Source organism: Neophocaena asiaeorientalis, unplaced genomic scaffold (assembly GCF_003031525.2).
Source record: "Neophocaena asiaeorientalis asiaeorientalis breed wild unplaced genomic scaffold, Neophocaena_asiaeorientalis_V1.1 scaffold143, whole genome shotgun sequence".
NCBI lineage: Eukaryota > Metazoa > Chordata > Mammalia > Artiodactyla > Phocoenidae > Neophocaena > Neophocaena asiaeorientalis.
The window spans coordinates 3,877,807-3,904,412 of record NW_020175536.1 but is presented as its reverse complement, the minus strand read 5'-3'; the positions used below and the strand labels follow the sequence as shown (position 1 = coordinate 3,904,412).

At 44.1% G+C, this 26,606-nt stretch overlaps 1 protein-coding gene across 2 annotated transcripts in view; it reads left to right on the top strand.

Moving 5' to 3' along the window:
- Positions 1–12,991, top strand: part of FAT3 (FAT atypical cadherin 3) — a 552,420-nt gene extending 539,429 nt beyond the window's left edge. For both annotated transcript variants that reach the window (XM_024731307.1, XM_024731305.1), the window contains exons 22-25: positions 1,962–2,115; positions 4,433–5,088; positions 8,676–8,789; positions 12,366–12,991. In XM_024731307.1, coding sequence (XP_024587075.1) covers positions 1,962–2,115; positions 4,433–5,088; positions 8,676–8,789; positions 12,366–12,991 — 1,550 coding nt within the window. The remainder of the gene's footprint in view (positions 1–1,961; positions 2,116–4,432; positions 5,089–8,675; positions 8,790–12,365) is intronic.
- The last annotated feature ends 13,615 nt before the right edge of the window (positions 12,992–26,606 follow it).

Here is a 26,606-nt window from a genome sequence, read left to right as displayed (position 1 = left end):
AAGAGTTCTCTGGAGTGGGGATTCAGTAAAACGTCCATGAGAGCATGCTGTATTTCAATCTATAGATTATTAGCTATCTTATACCTATAGAGATCAATCTACAATATCCCAGCATCAGTCACTGACCACTTGGGGAGCAGAGGTTAGCCCAAGAGCCCTTCAAATAAGAGTGAGGATGGTTATTTGCAAACCAAAGTAAATATGATGTGCTTGTTGGATGCTGAGACCCACAAATACTCTTCCTCTACTACCACCCACTCCCCCAAACATTAGAAACCAGGCCTTTACCCTCCCTCTGGGCAGATGATAGAGCCATTAATGTGGAAATTAACCAACCTTGACCAACCGAAGGGTACTGACACAGTATTGTTGTTGACCAGCCCCACTGATGTGCTTAGAGCTTCCTATCAGATTTCGATTTCTAGTTTGCTTCGACCCCACTCTTCAATATGAGCTGATAAGCCAGGATTACCAGAAAAAGGAAATCCTCTCACGTGGAAGAGATGGACTGTATTAAGGTTCTCCAGGGACACAGAAAGAATACGATAGATAGACAGATAGATAGATGATTGATGGAAAGGTAGATAGATACATTATAGATAGGTAGGTAGAGAGAGAGATAGACTGATTGATTGATTGATTGATTTTTAAGAAATTTGTTCATAAGATTGTGGGGCTGGCAAGTCTGAAATTTATAGGGCAGGACAGCAGGCTGGAAATTCATGAAGAGTAGATTTTTCAGTCTTTACTTTGAAATCCTCGTAGCTGGAAATTCAGCCAAGATTTCTGTGTTGCAGTCTTGAGGCAGAATTCCTTCTTCTTAAGGCCTCCTTTTGAATGGATAAAATCCACCCACATTATGTAGGGTAATCTGCTTTACTTAAAGTCAACTGATTATAAACGTTAATCACATCCACAGATACCCTCACAGCAACATCTAGACTAGTGTTTGACCAATAACTGGGCACCGTAGCCTAATCAGTGTGATACATAAAATCTACCTTCACAGAGACCAAATCACCGAAACAGAGAAAAGCAACTTGGAAGAAACTATTTATGACAACATAAATGAAAATCTCAATAAAAGTTTCAAAAGATGAGAAACTCTCTTGGAAAGTAAAGCAAACCCCCACAGAAGTGTAACCTGAGAGAAAGATAAAATTAAAGGAAGATCCAAATGATCTAAGATCCAAACCATGAAACTTCCATAAAAACAGAATAGAGAAAACAAAGGAAATCATCAATGCAATAAAGAAAGTTTCACAATCTCCAGATTGTGAGAGCCCAGTACTGGTTCAAGTTAAGTGTACATCATTGTGAAAGCTCAGAAAATTGTTGGGGACAGGAGAAGCCCCTCCAAACTGTTAGCGACAAAAAGAAACTAGGTCACACACAAATTTCAGGAACCAAAGCAACTTTGGATTTCTCAAAAGTAACATAGAGGGAATTGCTTAGAATTCCATACATAATTATCAAAGAAGTGTAAGGGTGGAGTAAACACATGTGCAAGGTCTCACAACATTGACTTCTTATAAACCCCTTCTCAGGAAGCTACTGTAGAATGAGTTCTAATGAAATGAGTATGGAACCTACGATAAACTCCTTCATGGAGACATCCTGCCTTTTACAGTAGCAGCCTGGTGGGGAAAGCATCTTCTGCCCCATCCTGGCTTCTGTTCTTGGGATCTGTTCCCTGGGTGTCGCTTACCATTCTCACTAGCATTCATGTATGTGGTTAATTAGGTGAATTTTTGTAGACTAGCACAAGCTCCAAACCATTACTTGGCATTTTTGTGGCAAGATGGGTTCCAAGTTCAAAATAACCAATTTGCTAATCATCTTGGGAATTTGGGCCCTGCCTAAGATTTGATTCAGAGGAATTAGGCCATGTATGGCCAAGTCCGTGCACTCTGAGCATTACCAGTGGCATCCATGGCTCATGAGTTCCTCTGTTTCTCCAGGTTATCAGTGTACCTGTCTCTCGCAGTTCACCGGGAGAAACTGTGAATCGGAGATCACAGCCTGCTTCCCAAACCCCTGCCGGAATGGAGGCTCCTGTGACCCCATAGGAAACACTTTCATCTGCACTTGCAAAGCTGGGCTCACCGGAGTCACGTAAGTGAGATTGTGCAATTAGTCTTTCTCTACGCTGCTTCTTGTTGCTAAGGAAACCAAACAGTAAAAAACTAACTGGGATTGGGACTTCCCTGGTGGCCCAGCGGTTAAGACTCCACGTTCCCAATGCAGGGGGCCCGGGTTTAATCCCTGGTCAGGGAACTAGATCCTGCATGCCACAACTAAAAAAGACCCCGCACCGGCGATTAAGATCCCGCATGCTGCAACTAAGACCTGGAGCAGCCAAATAAATAAATATTTAAAAAAAAAAAAAAACACCTAACTGGCATAAAATATTCACCACTAATAGGAGGGGCAAAGGGTTAATATCTGAATATAAAGCGTGCTTACAAATGACTAAAATGTTATCAGGGATTATCTCTGGGTAGTGGGGTTATGGGTTAATTATATTTTTACTTTATACTTCTCTGTATTTTCAAAAATTTATACAATTACTATGTGTTCTATAATCAGGAAAACAGTCCCTTTAAAGAAAGTCTTCTCTGACCCCTAATATTTCCAGTATAGCTCTGAGGCAGATATACTATCCATTTCCTCAGAACTCATAAACTGGGCTCTACTTTCTAGCATTTTATGATCATTCTGAGACACTGAAAACTTACGTTTCCTTTGCAAATCTTTTTTCCCCCAAGGAAGAGGGAAATTAAAGTGCGAGCCGAACGGAAAGGGAATGTTTTAAGTTCTTAGTAAAACAACGCTTTCAACCATCCTTGATGGTTTTAGAAGTATATATATATATATATATATGTATATGTATACGTAATCTCAAGCAAAGTGATATTCTAATTACAGATCAGTCTTACGTATTCATTAAAGTAAATCTCCTGAGGACTTTACCAGGAAATACTTAGCTGACTTTGAATTGTTGGATGTAATTTAAAGTAATAAAGCTGCATTTATTTTTAAATACTCTGTGATTCTGACTAATTTCCAGCTGACCTGGCCTCAATCTGTTCAAATTAGGGACATTTGACTACATTTTAAGAGGTGGATTACCAAAGATAGAAGTGATCGGGCCTTTTAAAATGAACATGTCAGAATAACTGGGGAAGTAGAGGACAGAGAAGAAGAAAGATCTATGTTCTTAAATAATGTAAAACTAAGAAAGAGTAAGACTTACATGTTTGCCTTATAATTATACTCAAAACAAGTCATGGATTGCTTTGAAGAGAATAAAATTGATTCATTTTTCATTAGAATGCTTTAATCATTTTTCCTGATAATCTGCCTTAGCCTTAGCCTTTAACATAAGCATAGAATCCAGAAGATACGATGCTATGTAGCCCTCCACCCACTGCCTACATACGCCCTATTACCCCTGCTTCCCAGAGAGACCAAAAATGACTGTATCTATTAGAGAGAAATGTCAGAACCAAAAACTTTCTCCTCCCTGGAAACTCTATTATAGGGTGTCTGGCTTCACAGCTCTTTAAGTGTAGCTGTACAATACCAGAAGCTCTGAGAACTAAAAGGACTGAGGATAAATTCGTGGCAAACTAATTTGGTGGCAAAGTCAGCCAAACCCATTCTGAGGCTACTTCTAGTCTTTATTTCCCTCATTTATTGTGAATATCCATATGTTTTACTGTAGAAACACTGGCATATTTGATTATGGGTCCTATGTCAGCACCAGTTCCTGGGATGGGGTGGGTATTCTACATAATATGAAAGATATGTACTGTATGTCATTTCTAAAATTGCAATATTTTACATTCTGAGATGCATCTGGCCCTGAGCATTTTGGAGACCAGTACGTCTTCAACAGCGTCTGTGGTTTCTTTTTCTGCTCCTTCTCTTCTCTCCCATGGCAGCCGTTTCCTTCCTCCGACCCGCTAGGGTCAGAATGTGGGAGAGATTGCATTGGGAGAAATCCCTTAATGCCTGTTGATCACCGGGGTCTACGGTGGGCGCATAAATGCTCACCCACCTCCCCTATACACTGCATCACATCATTTTTGATTGCTTCAGGTACCCTTTAGGTACTTTTTCTCTTTTTTTTTTTTTTTTTTTTTTTTTTTTGCGGTACGCGGCACTGTTGCAGCCTCTCCCGTTGCGGAGCACAGGCTCTGGACGCACAGGCTCAGCGGCCATGGCTCACGGGCCCAGCCGCTCCGCATCAAGTGGGAATCTGCCCGGACCGGGGCACGAACCCGTGTACCCTGCATCAGCAGGCGGACTCTCAACCACTGCGCCACCAGGGAAGTCCGCGTTTTCTCCTTTAAAGATGTCGGCTTAACATGGAACGTCCGCAGGTCCTGATGTTTGAGGGGGGGCTTTTGTGTGTTCTGTCGCGAAGGTGCGAGGAGGACGTCAACGAGTGCGAGCGGGAGGAGTGTGAGAACGGCGGCGCCTGCGTGAACGTGTTTGGCTCCTTCCTCTGCAACTGCACACCAGGCTACGTGGGGCAGTACTGCGGCCTGCGCCCCGTCGTGGTACCCAACATCCAGGCCGGCCACTCCTACGTGGGGAAGGAGGAGCTCATTGGCATCGCCGTGGTCCTCTGCGTCATCTTCGTCCTCGTCATCCTCTTCATCTTCTTCCGCAAGAAGGTCTTCCGCAAGAACTACTCCCGCAACAACATCACACTGGTGCAGGACCCTGCTACGGCCGCCCTGCTCAACAAGAGCAACGGCATTCCATTCCGGAACCTGCGGGGCGGCGGGGACAGCCGCAACGTCTACCAGGAGGTGGGGCCCCCGCAGGTCCCCGTGCGCCCCATGGCCTACACCCCGTGCTTCCAGAGCGACTCCAGGAGCAACCTGGACAAGATCGTGGACGGGCTGGCCGGCGAGCACCAGGAGATGACTACATTTCACCCCGAGTCACCCCGCATCCTGACGGCCAGGCGGGGTGTGGTCGTGTGCAGTGTGGCCCCCAACCTCCCTGCCGTGTCCCCCTGCCGTTCTGATTGCGATTCCATCCGGAAGAATGGCTGGGATGCCGGAGCTGAAAGTGAGTCGGAAGTAGTAATGCATCATGATTTCTTCCGCTCGTGTTTACTGGAAGGAAATTCGGGAAGGGAGAGCGCCCCGGAGGCACAGAGCTCTCAGTAGGACATGTTCTGACCCTAAATGTTCACACCAGCCCTGAAATATTGCCCTGGTTCTTATCCTCATTTACAGATGGGGTAAATGAGGCTCAGAGAACATACATAATGTGCCCAATATCACACAGCTAGTAAGAGGAAGCTGTTACTCCAATACGGGGCTGCCAGCCTCTAAAACCCATGCTCTATTTTTTTTTTTTAATTAAAAAAACCTTTTATATTATATTGGAGTATAGTTGATTAACAATGTTGTGATAGTTTCAGGTGTACAGCAGAGTGATTCAGTTATACATATACATGTATCTATTTTTTTCAAATTCTTTTCCCATTTAGGTAGAACCCACGCTCTTCTCACAATAGCACACCATTGGCAGTAAAACAAGCAGCGTAGCCACTTATGTGATATACAGGAAGTGTGCTATGGAAGGTCAGAAGAGAGTATTTCTAGTCTTAGGCTGAAGACTTGAGGGGAGCAGAGGGACATTCGAGTTGGACCATGGTGGATCAAAGGTCCAGGAACAGGAGGGTGTTCCACCACATAGAGGCACCCACATGATCAGAAGAAACGCAAGTCCGTCTGTTTGGCTGGAATGCAGGGTTCAGGAAACAAGAGGGTGAACCACAAGCAGGAAAAGTGGTCCAGGCCAGATGCTAGTGTTTCCCTCTCCTTTTGGCCTCATACAGCAGAATTCTAGGCAAAGAGAAGAGCCACAAGTGCAAAGGCCCTGGGGTGGGAAAGACTTTAGTATATTGAAGAACATAGACAAGGTCAATGTAATTGGAGCTTGGTGAGCAGTGGGGAGAGTGGATACATTTTAACAGCAACACTAATGCAGTTTTTAATCAGGTAAGTAGCTTGATCTAATTTACATTTTTAAAAGATGGCTCTGACTGATCCATGGAGAAGAGACTAAATAGGACCCAAGAGGGAAGGGAGCAGAGACCATTCTGTTGTCCTATATGAACACCTGGGGAGAGGTGGTGATTGTTTTCTCTGTCCTAACATCAGTCAGAATGAAACTAAGGCAAGCTCCGTTGTATCCTACGACTTTTCATCAGGCCTAATGGCTTTATATTCGAGTAGCAGTGACACCCTGTGTAGCAGGAGTTTCCAAAGGCTAGGATTACAGTACTGTGATGTATGTCGGGGTAAAGGGGGAGGGGGGAGGCTGGTTTCAAATGGAGCTAGAAAGCACATGCACCCAAGGAGATACAGGGTGTCTCCATGAAGGAAGGGGTCATTCCTACTGGCGTCTTTAAGCATGAATAAGATTTGAGTAGGAAACTCTTGGAGAGGGCCTAATGGGAACAGGAAGCAGCTCAGTCAGTGCAGGGGACACGTGAGGGGTTACCTGAGGGTGTCTGGCTCTGTTGTTTACGAGGAAGGCAGCCAGAGGTGAAAGTTTGGACACCAACTACATGAAAAATGATTGAATCTCTGAGAGTGTGAGCTCACCGAGGAAGCAGGAACAGAGAGAGGATGGTCCATCTGGGCCTCAGAAAGGATCTTGGAGATGCCTACATGTGGGAGGTGGGCAGGGAGTTGGGGCCAGGAAGGGAAACAAACACATGTCAACAAAAAGAGGGCAAGGAAAGCGGAAAGGGCAGCCAAGCAGAAGCCAAGACTACCAATAAGGTCAGCAGGGTTGAGCACGGTAAAACCATCCAGGAAGACACAGTCTTAACAAAATACTGCACTTGACACCTAGAAGTTTCTTAGTGATCTCAAGAATGTCCCAATGAGTCCTCAAGACAGAGTTCGGCATGCAAGGGTTAAGGACGAAGAGATTTGGTGAGAAAACAGAGGCAGCAGATGAACATGAAAAACCACCACTGCCATGTGCTGGATCGTCTCCTTAAATCCCCACAGCTGCCCCACATGGGACCAATTGGAGGAATGGATAAGTGAAATGACTTGCTCTAGAGCAGTAACTAGGAAAGGGAGGGGTGAGGATTGGCATCTGGTGCATCAGGGTCCAAAGCCTGTGCTTTTACCCAGACCGCTCTTGGGAGCTTTACCAGGGAAGTGGGAGAGGGACAGGAGAGGGAGAGGGTCTCCTGACGATGGAGGACAGCCTCTATTCTAGTACCACTCCAACTATGCTCTCTGCTGACTCCACCTTTGAGTAGACACACTTATACTTCAAGTCCTTCCCCTTGGATTTTAACCATAAATATATTCCCTCTCGAATTAGTGGTAGAGTTAGACTTTACTGCAGCCTTGCCAATCCCCTGGTTAGTAGAAAGCCTCCTTTTATTTAGCAGTGAAGATTTTGAATAAATGGAAGCGTGGAGAAAGGAGTTTTGTGCAGAGCACTATACTCACCAGGGTGGATCATTTGGCATCCTGGTGCTTTTCCAAGGCACATGTTTTCTGCCACATGGCTGTTGGGAGGTGAATATCTCCCTGGCATCTCTGTCCACTTGTATCGGTTGCTTATCCAACTCATCGTTTTGCTGTGGCTTCAGCATCTGATGGCAGATGCAGAGCTGCAGTGCCTGCACGCTTTGTGGAAGGAACAGTGATTTCTCTAGTCATGAAGAACAACTCTTCCCTTAATCACGAGTCCCCGTCTCTTCGTACCGTCACATTCCGTGATGATTTTCCTGGTGATCAGTTCCCTCCACCCACTTCGTAATGTGACAGCTTTATTTCCAGAATCCACCTCAGGCCAAAGCTCACATGTCCCCCCAAAGTATTGTTGAGCTTTTACCGACTACATCTCCCCCTTTGTTAAGCAAGGCAGAGCTAGCTGGCGAGACAGTCTCTGGGTGACTAATTCATTTTTCACTTGACAACTTCAAGATATGGGTTTTTATTGCTTCTTTTAGTCCATCAAATAAGAAAGTAGCCCTGTAGTGCGTGTGTGTGTGTGTGCGCGTGCAGGCTCTCTTTGTATGGCAAAGAAGAAATGTGTGGCTAAGAGCACATCCACACCGCTGACTGCTGTCCTCCGGAGTGCCGAATGCTGTCCTTCCAAAAAATGATGTGGCACTGCCCCCTAGAAGGCAAAGCTGAGAACTCCACTCGCTCCCCAGAGAGGGAAGTTCGGATTAGTGTAATGGCATTCTTGCCTATAAAATATTTATACTCCTATTTTAAAAGTAATCTCATTTAACCTGGTGTTGACACCACATCAGTTCATGTAAATGATCTAAATGAACTCAGAATGGCAAAGAGCAGCCCAGCCACTTCATCCTAGCTTTCCTCTTCACTTAGTCACTTCCCTTTGAGGATGGAACAGCGACTTTCGGCTGTCAGCTATTTGGAAGCTCATTTGCCACAGGTTAAGGATTTCGAATCCATAATGTAAATCTCTTGATTGACAGATCTTTGCCCCTGATGGTACAATCGGTTTTCTATTGTGCACTAAATTATTTTCTCTAAGCAAATGAAAGTGCCCCAAGAAGTGAACTCTGGCAGGGGGCGGGGCTGGAAATATGCACAAGGTAACCAGTGTCATTTCTGCTTTCTCTCTGGCTGTCCACGAAGACAAAGGGGTTGATGACCCAGGAGAAGTGACCTGCTTTGCAGGCAGTAATAAAGGCAGCAACTCAGAAGTTCAGTCCCTGAGCTCCTTCCAGTCAGATTCTGGTGACGACAATGGTAAGAAGTCATGGAATTTGTCCCTCCCGGTGGGCTCTGTTTCCTGTGCTGGCGATCACTGGTTGAGAGGAAGGTGTTGGGACCTGTCCTGTTTCCTGGCCCAAGCGTGGGCTTTTGCTTATGCTCACAGCTTTCGCTGGGCTCCACTGTTGCGTGTCCGCTGAAAAAGCAAGCACTCATTGAGCCGCAGCTGGGAGCAGGCACAGAAGTAGAGGAGGTTCCCGCAGACCTCCAGTAAAGCGTCCTCTTTGACTTAGTTCATGATGGAACTACCTCATCCCAAAGGATACTCTCTAGCAAAGTGTGATGTGTTTCCTTTTTTATTCTAGCTCATGATGACCTCTTCACACTTCACTATCCATCCAACCTCCCCATCATTAGAAATCAGTTCAGAGGCAAGACCTCCTTCTCGTAGAACCTCCTTCCCAGAGAGGTAGTATCTTCATTCTTCCTCAATCATTTGAGGTCATGGGCCTTTGGAGAATCTTATCTTAGATACGATGGATCAGCTCCTTAGAAAAATGCACATACCCCCAAAATGTTGCATACAATTCCATGTGGTTCATGAACCTCACTGACACCCCAAAGCTGCAGCCTCTACCTCCTGTGAACCCATGTTTATGGAAGAGGGCGTTAATGAAGGACTGGGTTTTCTGAGCTTGAGGAACCAGCTTTGGAGGATGGGTTGGTCTCCCCAGGGCAGGGAAAGGGTGCAGAAATAGTCAGAAAACAGTGAGAATTTACCACATGGTGGTGAACAAAGAATAATTTCAAGTAGTCATTGACAGTGACAGGCAGGCTTACCTTAGTCTATACCTTATGCTACTTTCCCACTTATCAAGAATTGGCAAAATTGAATATTTATAAGTTATGTAATCATTCACCCCATAAACCCTTGCTGAGTTTCTCCTGAATGTTGAATCCTGTACTGGGCATTTTGTAGCCTGAAGAACAAAATGAAAATGACATAGTCTTTGCCAACCACCACCTGCCCCCGGCCCGCCCCAGGTAAAGACAGGAACAAAGGAGCCCCGAGGCCATAGAAGTAGTCATGGAAGTCATATAGTCTACTTTCCCCATCACCACCCCTAAATCTCTTCCACCTCCATCGCAAATCCCTGGCACTCCCGAGAGGTGCGGAAACCTCAGTGTATCTGACCACTGGGGTAACAAACCATGTGACAGTGGATTTCTCCTGAGCAATCTCAGAAGGTCAGAGGCAGGCCTCCAGATTTCTTTATCTTGGTGTTTACTCCCTTCTTCATCCCCAGCCAGAAGAAAAGTTGTCGCTGGTTTGCATTTTATGTAGAAGCAGCCAAGAACGCAGTGTTTCCAAACTCCAGGCAGCAGCTCCAGCGATGACGCCTGGTTGACTTTTCTCACAGGCTCCTCTTCATCACACACTTGGGCTTTCAGGCTTAGCATTCTAGGTTGGTCCTGACTAAAGCAGGCTTCTTAAAGTGCCTGATCACCTGTCCAGAAGCTACTGGTATCAGGTGCTAAGGCAACCCATGTGAGCACAGAAATCTCCTTCCCAGTTTCTGACTATTTCAGAGGCCAAATGCTGACTCTCATCTACACTTTACGGGTGGGAGCCGGGCCTCGGGTCGTTCTAGACTATCGGTGACGTCACGTGAGTGTGAAACCATCAGTGCTGCAAAGGTTATCCTCCATCACTGGCATTTGGCTCAGAGCAGCATGGCTGACCAGCAAGTAATTATCCCTGGGAATAGTGAGGTCTTCCTTGGAGCCTTTGGGAGTCACTAATGAGAAATTAGCATAAGCTTATGGCCTTTGCCTTCCTAGATTGATTTCACTGGGCCACGAGGTGTGAATTTATGACCCAGCAATTCCTGCCGATCGTGCCTTTCAGGAGGACTGGCCCCGGATTTGTTGCTGTTTCCCTTCCTCCAAGAAGCCAGGGGGATGAAAGTGTCCACTGGAGTCCAATGGATGGACTATGGGAAGCTTTGGGTGTTTGCATGTTGTGCCTTTGTTGTTACCATTGTTGTTAAGACAAGTGAATGTACGTTTAAAATGCGTAACTAACCTGAAGCTGTCCTTCTCCTCCCTCCTGTCTTCTTTTCCTGGCCACAAGCATCCATAGTGACTGTCATTCAGCTTGTCAACAATGTAGTTGACACTATAGAGAATGAAGGTATTTACTGTTTTCTTCCATAGCATTTCTTTGTGCAGAGTTAACCTTTTGGAAATATCGCTTCCTTGTTACTTTGAACTAGGGGTGACTTTTTTTTTTTTTATTGAAGTATAGTATAGTACAATGTTATATAAGTTTCACGTGTACAACATAGCGATTCACAATATTTGAAGGTTATACTCCATTTATAGTTATTGTAAAATATTGTCTATATTTCCTGTGCTGTACAATATAGCTTTGTAGCTTATGTATTTTATGAACTAGAGGTGATTTTAATCAGTTGGCAGCAGAGGGGGCGGTACAGGTGGTTTCAATGAGACGCTGAACGTCTCTCTCTGGATTGGAGTGAATTTTACAATTTCGAAAAAAAATCCAGGTCATAATTCTTTTCATGTGTGAGGTACTCTTTTTACAAAATCCCTTCCGAGAGAAGAGTACCCACTTAATCGAAATCCAGATTAATACTAAATTCATTCTTGCATTCAACATGTATTGATTGAGCACCTACTGTGGGCTGGGGATATTTAAGAAATCATTCAAAACTACAATATTATGGGAATTGATTTCAATCGGGTAACTTTTATTAGTGATTTAATACTATTAGGGCCTGGTACAGATGCGACTTACCTTTTCGTTTCGCAAAGAACAACAAGGAGAAATAGGAACATTTTTTTACATCATCTGAAATGTTCTATTGTACCTCCTTCACATGACTTGGACTGTCAGTTTTACTTCTCACTTTGTATTTAAACAGTGTCTGTCACGGATCAAGGACAGAACTACAACCGAGGTGATTCTGCCGTGCCCCCAGCATAACGTGTTACTTACGCGTTTGGAATTGCTGAGCTTGTTCTTACCCTGTCACTCTCCCTCCATCTTTCCTGAGTTTCTTTGATCTGAATTTTGCATGTTCCAGGTGTCTTGTGTGCTTGGTACTGGAGGTGAAAGCCCCAGCCCAGCATCCTCCCTCCCCCAGCCTCTCCCCTGCTCCAGCAACTCATTCGTTTGCACGCACATCTCCCTGCCTCCTGTGGTCCACAGGACGGCTGATGCATCTACCTCTTCGAGCATGTTGCCAGCCTGGATGTGCACTTAGCCTATGGCTAGGAAGAGGAGAGAGGGTTCTAGAACTGTTGTTTGCTCGGCATGCCCTCGCTGGCCATCGCTTCCGGCATGGCTGAGTGGGAGATGCTGCAGCAACCAGGTGTCATCCTCAGAGTTGCCATTGCCTTGTAGTTCCCGGGCCAGAGCATGGCTGGTCCTGAGAGACCCTCGTAAAAAGCATGCGGGTGACCCTGGCTTCTTAGGGTCTCCTGGATGTTAAGAATTGCATGTCAGGTTCCTTGCCTGCTCCTTTCTGAGCCCTGACTCCAGCTCCATTCTGGAGGAAACTAACTGACACGGCTTCTCTCTCACAGCCTATCACTGGGACACCTCTGACTGGATGCCAGGGGCCCGCCTGTCGGACATAGAAGAGGTACCCAACTACGAGAACCAGGAGGGAGGCTCGGCGCACCAGGGCAGCACGCGGGAGTTGGAGAGCGATTACTACCTGGGCGGCTACGACATCGACAGCGAGTACCCACCCCCCCACGAAGAGGAGTTCTTGAGTCAGGACCAGCTGCCCCCACCCCTGCCAGAGGACTTCCCGGACCAGTACGAGGCCCTGCCGCCCTCCCAGCCGGTCTCACTGGCCAGCACGCTGAGCCCAGACTGCAGGAGAAGGCCCCAGTTCCATCCCAGCCAGTACCTCCCTCCCCACCCCTTCCCCAACGAAACGGATTTGGTGGGCCCTCCCGCCACCTGTGAATTCAGTACTTTTGCCGTGAGCATGAACCAGGGCACGGAGACAGCAGCGGGCCCAGCAGACAGTGTGTCTCTCTCCTTGCACAATTCCAGAGGCACCTCGTCCTCGGATGTGTCAGCCAGCTGCGGCTTCGAAGACTCTGCAGTAGCCATGAGTGACTATGAGAGCGTCGGGGAGCTCAGCCTCGCCAGCCTTCACATTCCCTTTATGGAGACCCAGCACCAGACCCAAGTGTAGAGGATGCGCTCGGGTGATGCGCGCGGTTTGTTACAGAAACGCGGAGGGAGACTGGCTGGGCTCGCATCTCCACGAAGGGTCCTGTGTTGAGCGAGCGGGAAATGCGGTATTTTCTTCTGAGAACTTCTTCCCGAGCCATACTGTCACAAGCAAGCTCGACTCTAGCTGGCTGAAAAGGAAAGGTTCAGAAATTGTTTCTGAGAGGTGACCCATCACCCTGGCAGTGCGTCCCTGCGCTCATGACCGACAAGACGCACCCAGTTTTTAAAGGGGGAAACAATTTCACCCATTGTTCTACAGTCCATCTGTATGGCTTTGTGCAGTACTGTGCCCTGGAAAAGTGTTACAGCATCGGTCCTTGCAGTATTAATAACTGGCAACAAGCCAAGAGGCATTGTTGCATGTAATTTTGAGCCAATGGGGAGGGGGGAATGAAAATAGTGGTTATGATTGCTGGAAAAGTTAGTCTCTTAGGCAAAAGAAAAGAGGAATAAATATTATTAAATAAATAAGAAAATGGGATGAAGGCTTTCAAATCAACTCTTTTTTTTTTTTTTTATCTGCCCAATTTTCAGCTATAAAATTAGGTTTGGGTAACATGTTTAGTATGCTCAGTTATTTTTGTTTGTTTGTGTTAAGCATCCAATATAATATAGTTGGATTTTATGATCTTTGAGAAAGATATCAATGAAGAGGAATACGTGAGGGTATTTGGGTACCATTTTGTAGGTTGTGCAAACATTAGAAAGAATGTGATTATCTGTCTTTGTGTTTTCCAGTAAATATTCTTGGCTGTAACTTTAATTTTAACATTGCTGCAGAAATTGGGCTTTGTTCTGAGAATCAGGAAATAAAAAGACAAATAAAGGTATATTTTGGTACCTTGTTCTCTAGAATGAGAGATATTGAGAGGTTTAAGCAGGATTCACAAATTCAGGGAAAAAAAAGAAAATATAATACTTTCAAAGTTTTCAGCTAGATAATCACAATTCTTGATAATGCAGATAAAAGGTACGTGTTGTTTTAAACTGTTAGCATCATCACTATAAATGCAATTATGTTTTTTAAAAAGGAGAAGAAAGTAGATAGTTCTTGTGTGTAAATTATAATAGTGTGTGTTTCTGGTCCTATGTACAAATATGTGCTTGCACTCAATAAGGCTGCTCTTGAGGAAAGCTGACGGGAAGGTTTTAGGATACAGACTGTTAAAAATCCTGCCATTGAGGCCAACCTTCCAGTTTCTCTGATCTTGATGATATTAGAGAAACACCAAATGCCGTATTTTATTCTGGTTCATTTAACTTTATTTTGGTACTGCCATTTATATGAACTTGAAGCAAAACTGTGCTTTCTTAGGGAAAAAAAAAAAACTGTATTTTGTTATAATTTTCCAGAACTAAACTCTCATTTGAAAAATGTGTAAAGTTTCATTACACCCTGGGGTTCTCCTCTCATCTGACCTGTGGGCTTCAGCCTTGAGTTTCCAAATTTGACAGGAGAATCAGCCCACTGGGAATACAATAACCCGGTAGTCGAAGCTTAAAGTTGACGAGTTGAGTGACTTTCCTCTTTTGCTTCAATCAGATCGTGGCCACGGGTGCAGCGGCCATGGTTAAATAAATGCATATTTGCACTCTCTGCATATGAGCAAATCTCTGTGTCCACGGTTTCTGATGACATATGGCATTGGTGTGTCCACCGTACTGTCCTGATCTGTGTGTCATCCACTCAGACATATTTTTAATTGCTTCAGTTGTGTTCAATCCACTTCTTTGCAGGAGTCAGTGTTTCTGAAAGATCGTGGTTAAGAAAAAAAAAAAAAACAACTCCTCTTCATTCCCAAGCTTCCTGAGTATATGCATAAACTTCATAGGTTTCTCAGCTTTTCTCCTCTTCCTATCTCCTAGTCAGACCTACTCATGGAAGCATTATCCACACTGTGGTCTTGAAATAAATGAATTTCACTAAGGCTGCTTGGGAGAATAAAGTCTTTGATATTTCTCTTATGTAAGAAACCATTTGCAAGAACCATGGAGAAAATGACGAACTAATGGTCTAGAATAGAACTGCTGCTACACTTTCGATAATGCAATGACATAAAAAACAATCAAAGTAAACCCAACAATTCATTTCTTGCCCCCAGGAAATATTAGAAGGAGATGAATGCCCATGAGTCAGTCCTGCTTACACAGCATCCCCTCCAGGCAGAGTGCCTAACCCACACAGTAATGGAGGAATAAATAGACCCTAATGCGGTTGTGAAATCACCCATGAAAACTGTGCCCACTCTTGGCTCTGACCTGTATAAAATACCTCTTTCTTCAGGATATCTTCCCCTGATTTTCTGCAGAGTAGCTCTGTAGCTAAATGTATCCCGGATAACCTTGTGTCATACTTTGATTCATTACCTTTAAACACGTGATATCGTTTCACTTTTTGGATAGCTTTCCCAGTAGATTCTGAAATGGTTTGCAGTCAGGCCAAGATGGAACTAGGTGGGGTGACCACTGATTCAAGTGCTGGAAGGGTCCTTAAGGTCTGCTTGTCCAATCCCCTTATTTTATAAAAGAGTAAACATACCCAGAGAGGGGAAGGGACTTCCCCAAGCTCCCACAGGAAGGTAAGTAGCTGAACAAGAACTAGAACCCATCCATTTGGCCTGCTTCTGCTAGACCTTCTGATTTCTCAGAAGGAATATACTAGAATATACTAGTATATATGCTTTGGAATATACTAGAAGAGAGAACTCATGGAGCATATTGGAATATACTCTCATGGAGAACTCATGGAGAGTATTTTTCTGGAAGCCTCACGATCCTAGGTTTCCTTGCAGCCCCCATAGGAAAGGTGCAGTTACAGAATTCACACATATCTTTGGACATCTGTCAAAACTGCTTTCGCCAAATGAATATTTACTAAAATGAGGATGGAATGATAATTACAGAATGGAACTAAGACCAGTCAGCAAATTCAGTAAAACTTTGATTATATTACCTACTAGGTGCATTTATTTTTCTTCTTTTTCCCCCATCCCCACCCTGGTGTTTATTCCTAACCCAGTCACCATGCAGAACCACGTGGGAAAGATTTAAGCCAATTAGTATCTTTCCCATACATATTTAAGCCAATTAGTATCTTTCCCATACATATTTTTCTAACACGTATGTGCTACCTCTGGAAGCCATTTTCCATAGCCTATTGTAGGCATTTTACTTGCCTTGCACACATTCTGATTAGGTTGAGGATAGCTGGACGACTAGTGATGTTTGTCATATAGTAAGCAGAAGCTATAGGGCTGTAAAAGATAAATAAAATAGGTGTTGAATTTATTTGCTCTCTTCTATGAGTATTTTTCTGCTGAGTTTTGTTCCATGCCAGCTTTCCGTGTACTCATATCCTGCCAGTTCATGAAATGCCATTGAGGTAGACTTAGTGATATGAATAGGTCAGGTCTATGCATCTGAGGTTTACCCTATCAGACAATCAGGGTGAAGACCTAGAAAGGGAATTGATGATGCATTCCTGGAACTTAACCTGGAACCACCCTAGGGAATCACTAGCAGAGCCTGGGAAAAAAAGCAAGGAAAACACTACTGGCCAACTCCTGTTTACTTCCCACCCTCACCCCGCCCACTGCCCCCACTAACGCTGAGTCTACATAATCAACGTCGGGGAATAGACATTAGCAAAATAAATCACTTAGGACCCAGAAAGCACTTTCATGGGAAATAATGCAGGAAGATCTGGTGTTCATTTTGCATGGGTTGCCCAGATAATTGTCTGGGCTGTCCACTCTGCTGCCTTCCCAGTGCACAGATATTGCTAAAGTGGCTAGGCTTTTATGTTTTTAGCTTCAAACCATGAGAAATGGAGATTTGAAGAGGCATTTCTTTAGCGTCATCATTTTGTGTGGTCTGTGAGAAGGCGGGTTCTGTGTTTGCACAGTATTCTGGTGGAAATCCACGTCTTTAAGCTTCTGGTTGTATAATTCTAGGGTTTAAAGTCTCCACGTGTGGATTTGGCATCAGCTAACGTTTAGCCAGCTAGCTAAGAGACAGGAAAAGAATAAGATTTTCTTTCCTTATGTAATAATGAAAAGCAATAATTACACGTATGTGATATTACACAAGGGCCATAATTAGTCTCTTCCAGTGTTGAGGATGCACTCGAGAATCATAGAGTCGTTTGGAGCGTGTTTGGACCCATTAGTATGTACTGTAGTACCCTTCTGGCAAACAGATACCTGAATTGCTACTATTTAAGAATTTTATGAGCCCGTAATACTGCATTTCGGGAAGCGACGAACGTGTTCAAATGTGTTCGGAAATGGAAGCAGTTCTTTTTAAGCACTGTATCGGAGAGATTGTCTTGTAAATTTACCTGTTCCAGACAGGCTGGTTTGTAAAAGATGTATGTTTTGGTGTTTAAAATGTTTATAAAATTGTATATAATGGTTTCAATTTTCCAGGCTTTTGTAGATATACTGTATTTGATGCCTATCAGGATGCTCTAATTTGGGGGGTCGAATATAATTCTAAGTCATCCATGCTGTTGTTCTGCAAACTTCTGAGGTAACTACACACACACACACACACACACAAAGCATTTTGAAAGTGATGTTTTTTAAACATTTCCAAAAGTACTGTAACCTTTCTTTGGTCCTACTATTTTCATTTAACTCTCTCTGTTTCCAAGAAAATGCTTTTATTGATATTTTAGAAAACAAGTGTGTTTTGCTCAGTTACTAAATACCTGAGTCTTATGCCATTTCAGATTCAGAATGAATTACATCATTTCTTCACACACATGTGTACTCACCTAAACTTGCACACACATCACACGCCAAACGTTATGCAAAGGGAAAGCTAACACTTAAAGTGGGTCTTGTCCCTTATGGAAATAGATTTTTTGTGCATATAATGCTGTTGGCAGTATTCAGTCTTGTGTTCTTTTTCTAAAAAAAGAAAAGAAAAGCAAAAAAAGACAGCCAAAAAAAAAAAAAAACCAAACAGTGTATCTTGTCCCTTATGGAAATAGATTTTTTGTGCATATAATGCTGTTGGCAGTATTCAGTCTTGTGTTCTTTTTCTAAAAAAAGAAAAAAAAAGCAAAAAAAGACAGCCAAAAAAAAAAAAAAACCCAACAGTGTACAGGTTTGTAACTGCCAAAATTTGATGGTTAAAACAAGTTTTCAAGTAAAAAGAAAAAAATGAAATTAGCAATTGTGTTGACTCTTTTTAAGTGTTGCCTTTTATTTGTCTTCAGCTAATTGCTCCCATGGCGCTTATATTTGTAGGGATGGTAGTTTTCTCAGAAACTTCTTACCTCCAGAAAGATTTCCGTTGGCTCTGGTGCACCTGTGCTGGAACTTTATGTAGCTTCTTACCGGGCACACACCCTGTAGGGTTTTCTCCTGATTAGAACGAAAAGAGTGCACGAGATTTGAGCAAGTAAGGGTCATCGAGCCACATCTCGCAGAACTCATTCGTAAACACATCCCCATGCGTTCCAGGCAGCTTTTCCAACAAGCCTCGTCCCCCCTCAAAAAAAAAAAAAAATCCAAAAGCTTGGGGCACAATTAGCACTTGAGTTTTCCTCCAAAGACCAGAGCTCTAGAAATTTTTTTATACAGAGTGAAAGTCAAAATATATACAGGACAAGTTGGGGAGGAGGGACAAACTGACCTTTCAAAGAAGTGACATTACAAGAGGTTAGCTTGAGACCAGGAAGGACTCCAGAAGGGGAGGGGCACCCTCTGCCCAGCCTTGGTGAGGGAAGGCGAGGTCCTGCTGTAAGAACCACACTGTCTGAGCACCAGCTGCATAAAGGTCCCTCCTCAGGCCCTGGGCCACCCCTGGAGTTGGCCCTGCCTGCCCCAGCAGCAAAACTCCACCTACCTGCCCCTGACCAGGATCCTGGAGCCCTGGAGCCACTGTCCCCTGGCTAGGCATTCAGTCTCTTCTTACTGGAAATCCTTACCGCGGGCAGAGTTAGGTGTGCTGCATCCTCTGGTTACTTGTCCATCCACGTATTGGTAGGCACGTAAATGCTTAAGAACTGGATAAAAGAGAGGGTGCACCAATTTGTTGCATTTGCCAACTTCCGTGGTATCGATGCAGAAAACTCAGGCTCTGTGCACCAGTGCCAGATCGAATCTTGGAGACAGACTTTTGGGTGAAGTAGAAAAGAAGAGCTTTATTGCTTGCCAGGCAAAGGGGGTTACAGTGGGCTCCTGCCCTTCAACACTGTGTGTCCGAACCCGGGGGAATTTGGTGAAGAGTTTTATAGCAGTGGTTCAAAGGTGGGGTTGCTGATGAGAGCCAGGGTGTGCAATCCTTTAATCTGGTCTCAGGTGGTCTCCTGATGAGCTTCTGTGGTTCTCCTGAGGTTATCAAACTGTGACCTTCTCTCTGGAATGAAGAATACTTCATCAAGTAGTTAACATCCTCCATTTGTTGGGGCTTTGAGTTCTGCAGATACGGTTATGTGTATCCCTTGAGGCAGAACCAGGATCCTGTCCCAAGTCTGCACTATTGTTTCTTGGTGGCTTCTCCCTTGTCTCTGCATCCCCTCCCTTCCCTGATTAACAACTGCTTGAACCTACCGTTTGGAACTCAGGGAAGGTCATGGAGGCTGAAGCCTATTCCCTACAAACAAGAAGCGGGGGACACAGAAAGACTTCCATGCCCAGGAGCCCCACAGCGTCCTGCTGGGTTTCAGTATAAACACTTGGATCATGGCTGGTTTCAAACTACCAAGGTGATGTGAACTGGCTCACAGATTCCTGGGACTCTAGAAAAGCAGTATAAGCCAGCACCAGCAGACCACTGGCTCCCCCATTAGACCAGAAGGCAGAGTTGAGCCTTCACTGTCTTTTTTCTTTTTTTTTTTTTTGCGGTACGTGGGCCTCTCGCTGCTGTGACCTCTCCCGTTGCGGAGCACAGGCTCCGGACGTGCAGGCTCAGGGGCCATGGCTCACGGGCCCAGCCGCTCCGCAGCATGTGGGATCTTCCCGGACCGGGGCACGAACCCACGTCCCCTGCATCGGCAGGCGGACTCTCAACCACTGCGCCACCAGGGAAGCCCTGTAGTTTGTATCTCTTAATTCCACACACCTATTTTGTCCCTCTCCCCCTCCCTCTCCCCACTGGTAGCCACTAGTTTCTTCTCTATATCTGTGAACGTGTTTCTATTTTGTTATATTCATTGGTTGGTTTTACTTTTTAGATTCCACATATAAGTTAATCATGCTCTTCTAGCTGGACTGCTTTAATGTTTGGATATTACCGACAAGGCTCTCACAAACATTCTTATGTAAATGTACACACGTGTTAGGATTTCTGAAGGATGGATTCTGGAAGCAGAATTTTTTGGTCAAAGAATATGTCCATTTTTAAGTCCTGAGTGTTTCTCCCACTTTAATTGCTTTCGAAATGGTTTCATCAAATAATAATCCCACCAATAGTTCCACACAGTATGTAGCAACATATAACTCACTCTCTCCACCAAGTACATGGAGCTGGCCCCATGTTCCAGAGGCCATACTGCTGCTCTAGATTCTTAGGAGCTCCTAGGTTGGGGACCGCTACGGCAACTTGCTGCCACCATGAGAAATGGCCCATTAAGTCTCTATAAATATTGTCACCTGTGCCACTCTTCTCTGCCTGTGCAGGGCAGGGCTCACAGAGGACGGCCAGACAGCTGACTGGCAGAACCACCTAGAACTCATTCTCACTGGAACACTAAATGCCTGGCTTTCAGGCTGTACATTTGAACAGGAGGGTCCGGGCAAGACAGATTTTGGCAAGAAAAAGGTAAGCAGATTCTACAGAGCTTGAATGCTGAGGTTCTCACAACATCAGTCCGTGTCTGAGCCATCGTTATTCCACAACCTTGAACCTGAAGATTATCTGTGTGATGTAGAAAAACTCAAAGGAAGCCTTGAAACGTGAATTTCCATATGAGCTTTTGTCAGTTGAAAACAAAAAAAGGACCATCGACAGGAACTATAATGTATTGCTTTAGAGGCTGTGGAGTTAGGCTCTACCATCCTGCTTCTCAAACAGTGGTCCACGGGCCAGCAGCATCAACCTCAGCAGGGAGCTTGCTGGAAGTAACAGAATCCCAGCCCCACTGAATCAGAATCCATGTTAAGAAGTTCTCCAGGTGATACGTATGTATGTACGCGAACGTCTGGGAAGCACGGCTGGACTTTTGACTTGGACTCCGATACATACCAGCTGTGTGAACTTGGGTGAGTTACTTAATCACTCTGTATGTCCTTCAGTTGCTTCATCTGTAAGACAGGCAGGTTACAGGAAGACGATGATGCAATGCATACAGAGTGTCTGACAAATAAGAAACACTCAAATCGTAGCCGCATATGATTTCTCCTAATTTTCATCCTGGTCCTCCTGTATAGAAGCAGCTTTCATCATTTCCAAGAGCCCCAACTAGTCTGGCTGCTGGAGGAACAGTTCAGTTCATAAAGATTAAAGCTATTAATAAAAAAGACAAATCCTTTGAGTGAATGCTCCGGTGTTCTCTGGAGTCATGCTTTGCCAGAAAACTCTTTGGAGCATTATCCAGCCTCTTATTTAAATAAATGTGTTTTGCACAGATAAGAGGTACGGGGCCTTGATGCGGCTGCACATCTGTGTTGAGGCCCATCCTTTCTCTCACCCAGTTATTTTCTAATGAAGTCAAGCCCCTGATCAATTTCAGGAGCTCCTTCTCCAGGCATAGATTTTTTTTTTTTTTTTTTTTGCAGTACGCGGGCTTCTCACTGTTGTGGCCTCTCCCGTTGCGGAGCACAGGCTCCGGACGCACACGCTCAGCGGCCATGGCTCACGGGCCCAGCCGCTCTGCAGCATGTGGGATCCTCCCGGACCGGGACACGAACCCGTGTCCCCTGCATCGGCAGGCGGACTCTCAACCACTGCGCCACCAGGGAAGCCCCAGGCAGAGATTTTTAAGGCTGTATCATTCCTGTGAGCCCCCCCCACCCAAAAAAAGAATGTCATTTAACTAGGCCACAAAGGAATTCAGTGACAGGTGACGAGATCTTGGTATGTGGGGAGGCTAATGGTCTGGATGTTCTAAATGGTAGGAAATTGACTCTGAGAGGAAGGAGATTAAAATGACCAAAAGGGCAGCAACTTCAGGGGCAAAACTGAAATGCAGTGATAAGATTTACTGTGTAAATAATTCACCTAGCACAGGAAAAAGCTTAGGATGGGCTCTGAGCACAAAGGGACTTTTTCATGTCTCAGAATATAATTAATTAAGAATTCAAGATACAAGGTAATTAGAGAAACTGTAACCTGGAGGCATGCTTCTGAATTATTCTGATCATTTTTAACAATGAGAAAATTCAATTTTCCTGTCATGTGGCATAGAGTTTAAATTTGGATAATGTAAAGAGCAATGTTCAGACAGTGTAATGAGCAAATTAAATTATTTCTTTTGATTTTGCAGGAAAAGTTAGGATCCAATGATTGAATCTAAATCATGGAAATGATTGTCAGAGCTGAAAAAAGAGAGAAAAATGTACAAATTACAATTGACTCTCGTTTTCTCTAACACTAAGTTGCCCATGTTGCTCTCTTTGTAATTACTATGTGCATGTGTGTGTGTGAATCTATTTCATTACTTGCCCTGGGACAAAGGGGATGAATAAATTATTCTGATATATAATGGAGGTTATGTTGCGTTACCACCAAATCAAACTCTCCTCTTTCCTTGACAGGAAGAGGCTGTCAACAGCTTTAGACCCCAATTAGCACTCATAGTTAAAAATTAAAAATTAAATTCACTTTTTAAAAAATTCACTTTTTGATGAACCCAGCATTCACAGAAGATGGGCTACAATCCACTGTGCTTAAATTACCCATTTTTCACATTCTTTCAGGCATTGCTTATTTAACTGTTTCCAAGGGTACTTGAGATGCTTTTTCATACATCAATTATCCGACGTGCATTTTCAAGAGAGTTACAATGATGTTCCAATATCTGTTGCCTCATTTAGTACCTATAAAATCTCTAACTGTACTATCAAGATTTCAGAAGGTCCCACTCAGAATTTTGTCCCCTGAAAAGATGTTGAAATCCTAGCTCCAGTGCCTGTGAATGTGACCTCATTTGGAAATAGGGTTATTGCAGATGTAAGCAAGTTAAAATGAGGTCACACTGGGTTAGGGTGGCCCCTAAGCCAGTATGGCTATTTTCCTTATAAGAAGAGGACACACACACAAGGAGAATGCCATATGAAGACGGAGACAGAGATTGAAGTGGCATGACTACAAGCCAGGGGGACCAAGGATTTTTGTCAACCACCAGAAACTAGGAGAGAGACTCAGAACAGATTTGTCCTCAGAAATTCCAGAAGGAACGAACCCAGCTGACACATGGATTTTGAAATCTGGTGTTAAAAAACCATATCTACCTTACAAAATTGGGATGAGATGCTGCTTACAGGTACAAACATGATAGGTGCTTGGCACACGCCACGATTCTAGTTTCTAGTTCCAGGAGGCCTAGAGGTAAGAAACAAACCCAGGAGAGATAACTAACCCTGTCCTCCTCAGGTAAAATGACTGTTCTTTCATTTTGATTGAATAGTTTTGATTGATAAGCAACAACAGCAATATGAAATAAGTTTTTGTTGCAGGAGAGGAGAACTCGCCACACTGCTACTACCCTAACAATTTCTGTTTTCATTTTCTATGATTACTTTACAGTCTTTCATTCATTTGCATAATGTTTCATAATTGTAATCACAGTATAGACATCATTTCATCTTCTATTTTTTCACTCTGTGATATTTAAATATTTTTCTTGCTTCTACAAAGGCATCGTAATTAAGTGTTAATAATTTACCTTTGAGAGACGGGCGCGAGCCGCGGCTAAAAGCACGGACCCCAGGGACGCGCGGGAGATGCTAAGGCTGCTGCTGCCGCCACCAAGGGGCCTGTGTGCGAGCACAGGTCACTCACTATCCACACCCCTCTTCCGCGAAGCCTGTGCAGCCCGCCACTGCCACGGTCCCGGGATCCAGGGACAACTCACCCGGGAGAACGCATGGCGAGCCTCAGGCTGGTGCAACGTCACGCCGGCCTCTGCCGCCGCAGGCCTGCCCCGCACGCAGTGCCCCTCCCTCCCCCCACGGCCTGAGTGAGTCAGAGCCCCCGAATCAGCGGCTCCTTTAACCCCGTCCTGTCTGAGCAAAAAACAGACGCCCTCCAGCGACCTACACGCAGAGGGGGGGCCAAATCCAAAGCTGAGGCCCTGGGAGCTGTGAGAACAAAGAAGAGAAAGGGAAATCTCTCCCAGCAGCCTCAGGAGCAGCGGATTAAAGCTCCACAATCAACTTGATGTACCTGCATCTGTGGAATATCTGAATAGACAACCAATCATCCCAAATTGAGGAGGTAGGCTTCGAGAGCAAGAGCTATGATTTTTTTCCCTTTTCCTCTTTTTGTGAATGTGTATGTGTATGCGTCTGTGTGATATCTTGTCGGTATAGTTTTGCTTCCACCATTTGTCCTAGGGTTCTATCCGTCCACGGTTTTTTTTAAAAATTTTTTTCTTACTAATTAATTTTAATAATTTTATTATTTATTATACTTTACCTTCTTTCTTTTCTTTCTTTCTTTCTTTCTCTTTCTTTCCTTCTTTTTTTCTTTCCTTCCTTCCCTCCTTTAGACAACAAATCACCCCAAATTAAGGAGGTGGTCTCTGAGAGCAAGATTTATGATTTTTTTCCCTTTTCCTCTTTTTGTGAATGTGTATGTGTATGCGTCTGTGTGATATCTTGTCGGTATAGTTTTGCTTCCACCATTTGTCCTAGGGTTCTATCCGTCCACGGTTTTTTTTTTAAATTTTTTTTCTTACTAATTAATTTTAATAATTTTATTATTTATTATACTTTACCTTCTTTCTTTTCTTTCTTTCGTTCTTTCTCTTTCTTTCCTTCTTTTTTTCTTTCCTTCCTTCCCTCCTTCTTTACTTCCTCCCTCTCTCCATTCTTTCCTTCTTGCCTTCTTTCCTTCTTTGCTTCTTTCTTTCTTTCTTCCTTCCTTCCTTTCTTTCTTTCTTTCTTCATACTTCTAATTCTCTCAACTTTTTCTCTCTTTTATTCTGAGCCGTGTGAATGAAAGGCTCTTGGGGCTCCATCCAGGAGTCAGGGCTATGCCTCTGAGGTGGGAGAGCCAACTTCAGGACACTGGTCAACAAGAGGCCTCCCAGCTCCACATAATATCAAATGGCGAAAATCTCCCAGAGACCTCCATCTTAACACCAGCACCCAGCTTCACTCAACGACCAGCAAGCTACAGTGCTGTACAACCGATGCCAAACAACTAGCAAAACAGGAACACAACACCACCCATTAGCAGAGAGGCTGCCTAAAATCATAATAAGTCCACAGACACCCCAAAACACACCACCAGACGTGGACCTGCCCACTAGAGAGACAAGATCCAGCCTCATCCACCAGAACACAGGCACTAGTCCCCTCCACCAGGAAGCCTACACAACCCACTGAACCAACCTTAGCCACTGGGGACAGACACCAAAAACAGCGGGAACTACGAACCTGCAGCCTGCAAAAAGGAGACCCCAAACACAGTAAGATAAGCAAAATGAGAAGACAGAAAAACACACAGCAGATAAAGGAGCAAGACAAAAATGCACCAGACCTAACAAATGAAGAGGAAATAGGCAGTTTACCTGAAAAAGAATTCAGAATAATGATAGTAAGGATGATCCAAAATCTTGGAAATAGAATGGACAAAATGCAAGAAACAGTTAACAAGGACCTAGAAGAAATAAAGACGAAACAATCAACAATGAACCACACAATAAATGAAATTAAAAGTACTCTAGATGGGATCAATAGCAGAATAACTGAGGCAGAAGAACGGATAAGTGACCTGGAAGATAAAATAGTGGAAATAACTACTGCAGAGCAGAATAAAGACAAAAGAATGAAAAGAACTGAGGACAGTCTCAGAGACCTCTGGGACAACATTAAACGCACCAACATTCGAATTATAGGGCTTCCAGAAGAAGAAGAGAAAAAGAAAGGGACTGAGAAAATATTTGAAGAGATTATAGTTGAAAACTTCCCTAATATGGGAAAGGAAATAGTTAATCAAGTCCAGGAAGCACAGAGAGTCCCATACAGGATAAATCCAAGGAGAAATATGCCAAGACACATATTAATCAAACTGTCAAAAATTAAATACAAAGAAAGCATATTAAAAGCAGCAAGGGAAAAACAACAAATAACACACAAGGGAATCCCCATAAGGTTAACAGCTGATCTCTCAGCAGAAACCCTACAAGCCAGAAGGGAGTGGCAGGACATACTGAAAGTGATGAAGGAGAAAAACCTGCAACCAAGACTACTCTACCCAGCAAGGATCTCATTCAGATTTGATGGAGAAATTAAAACCTTTACAGACAAGCAAAAGCTGAGAGAGTTCAGCACCACCAAACCAGCTTTACAACAAATGCTAAAGGAACTTCTCTAGACAAGAAACACAAGAGAAGGAAAAGACCTATAATAACGAACCCAAAACAATATAGAAAATGGGAATAGGAACATACATAT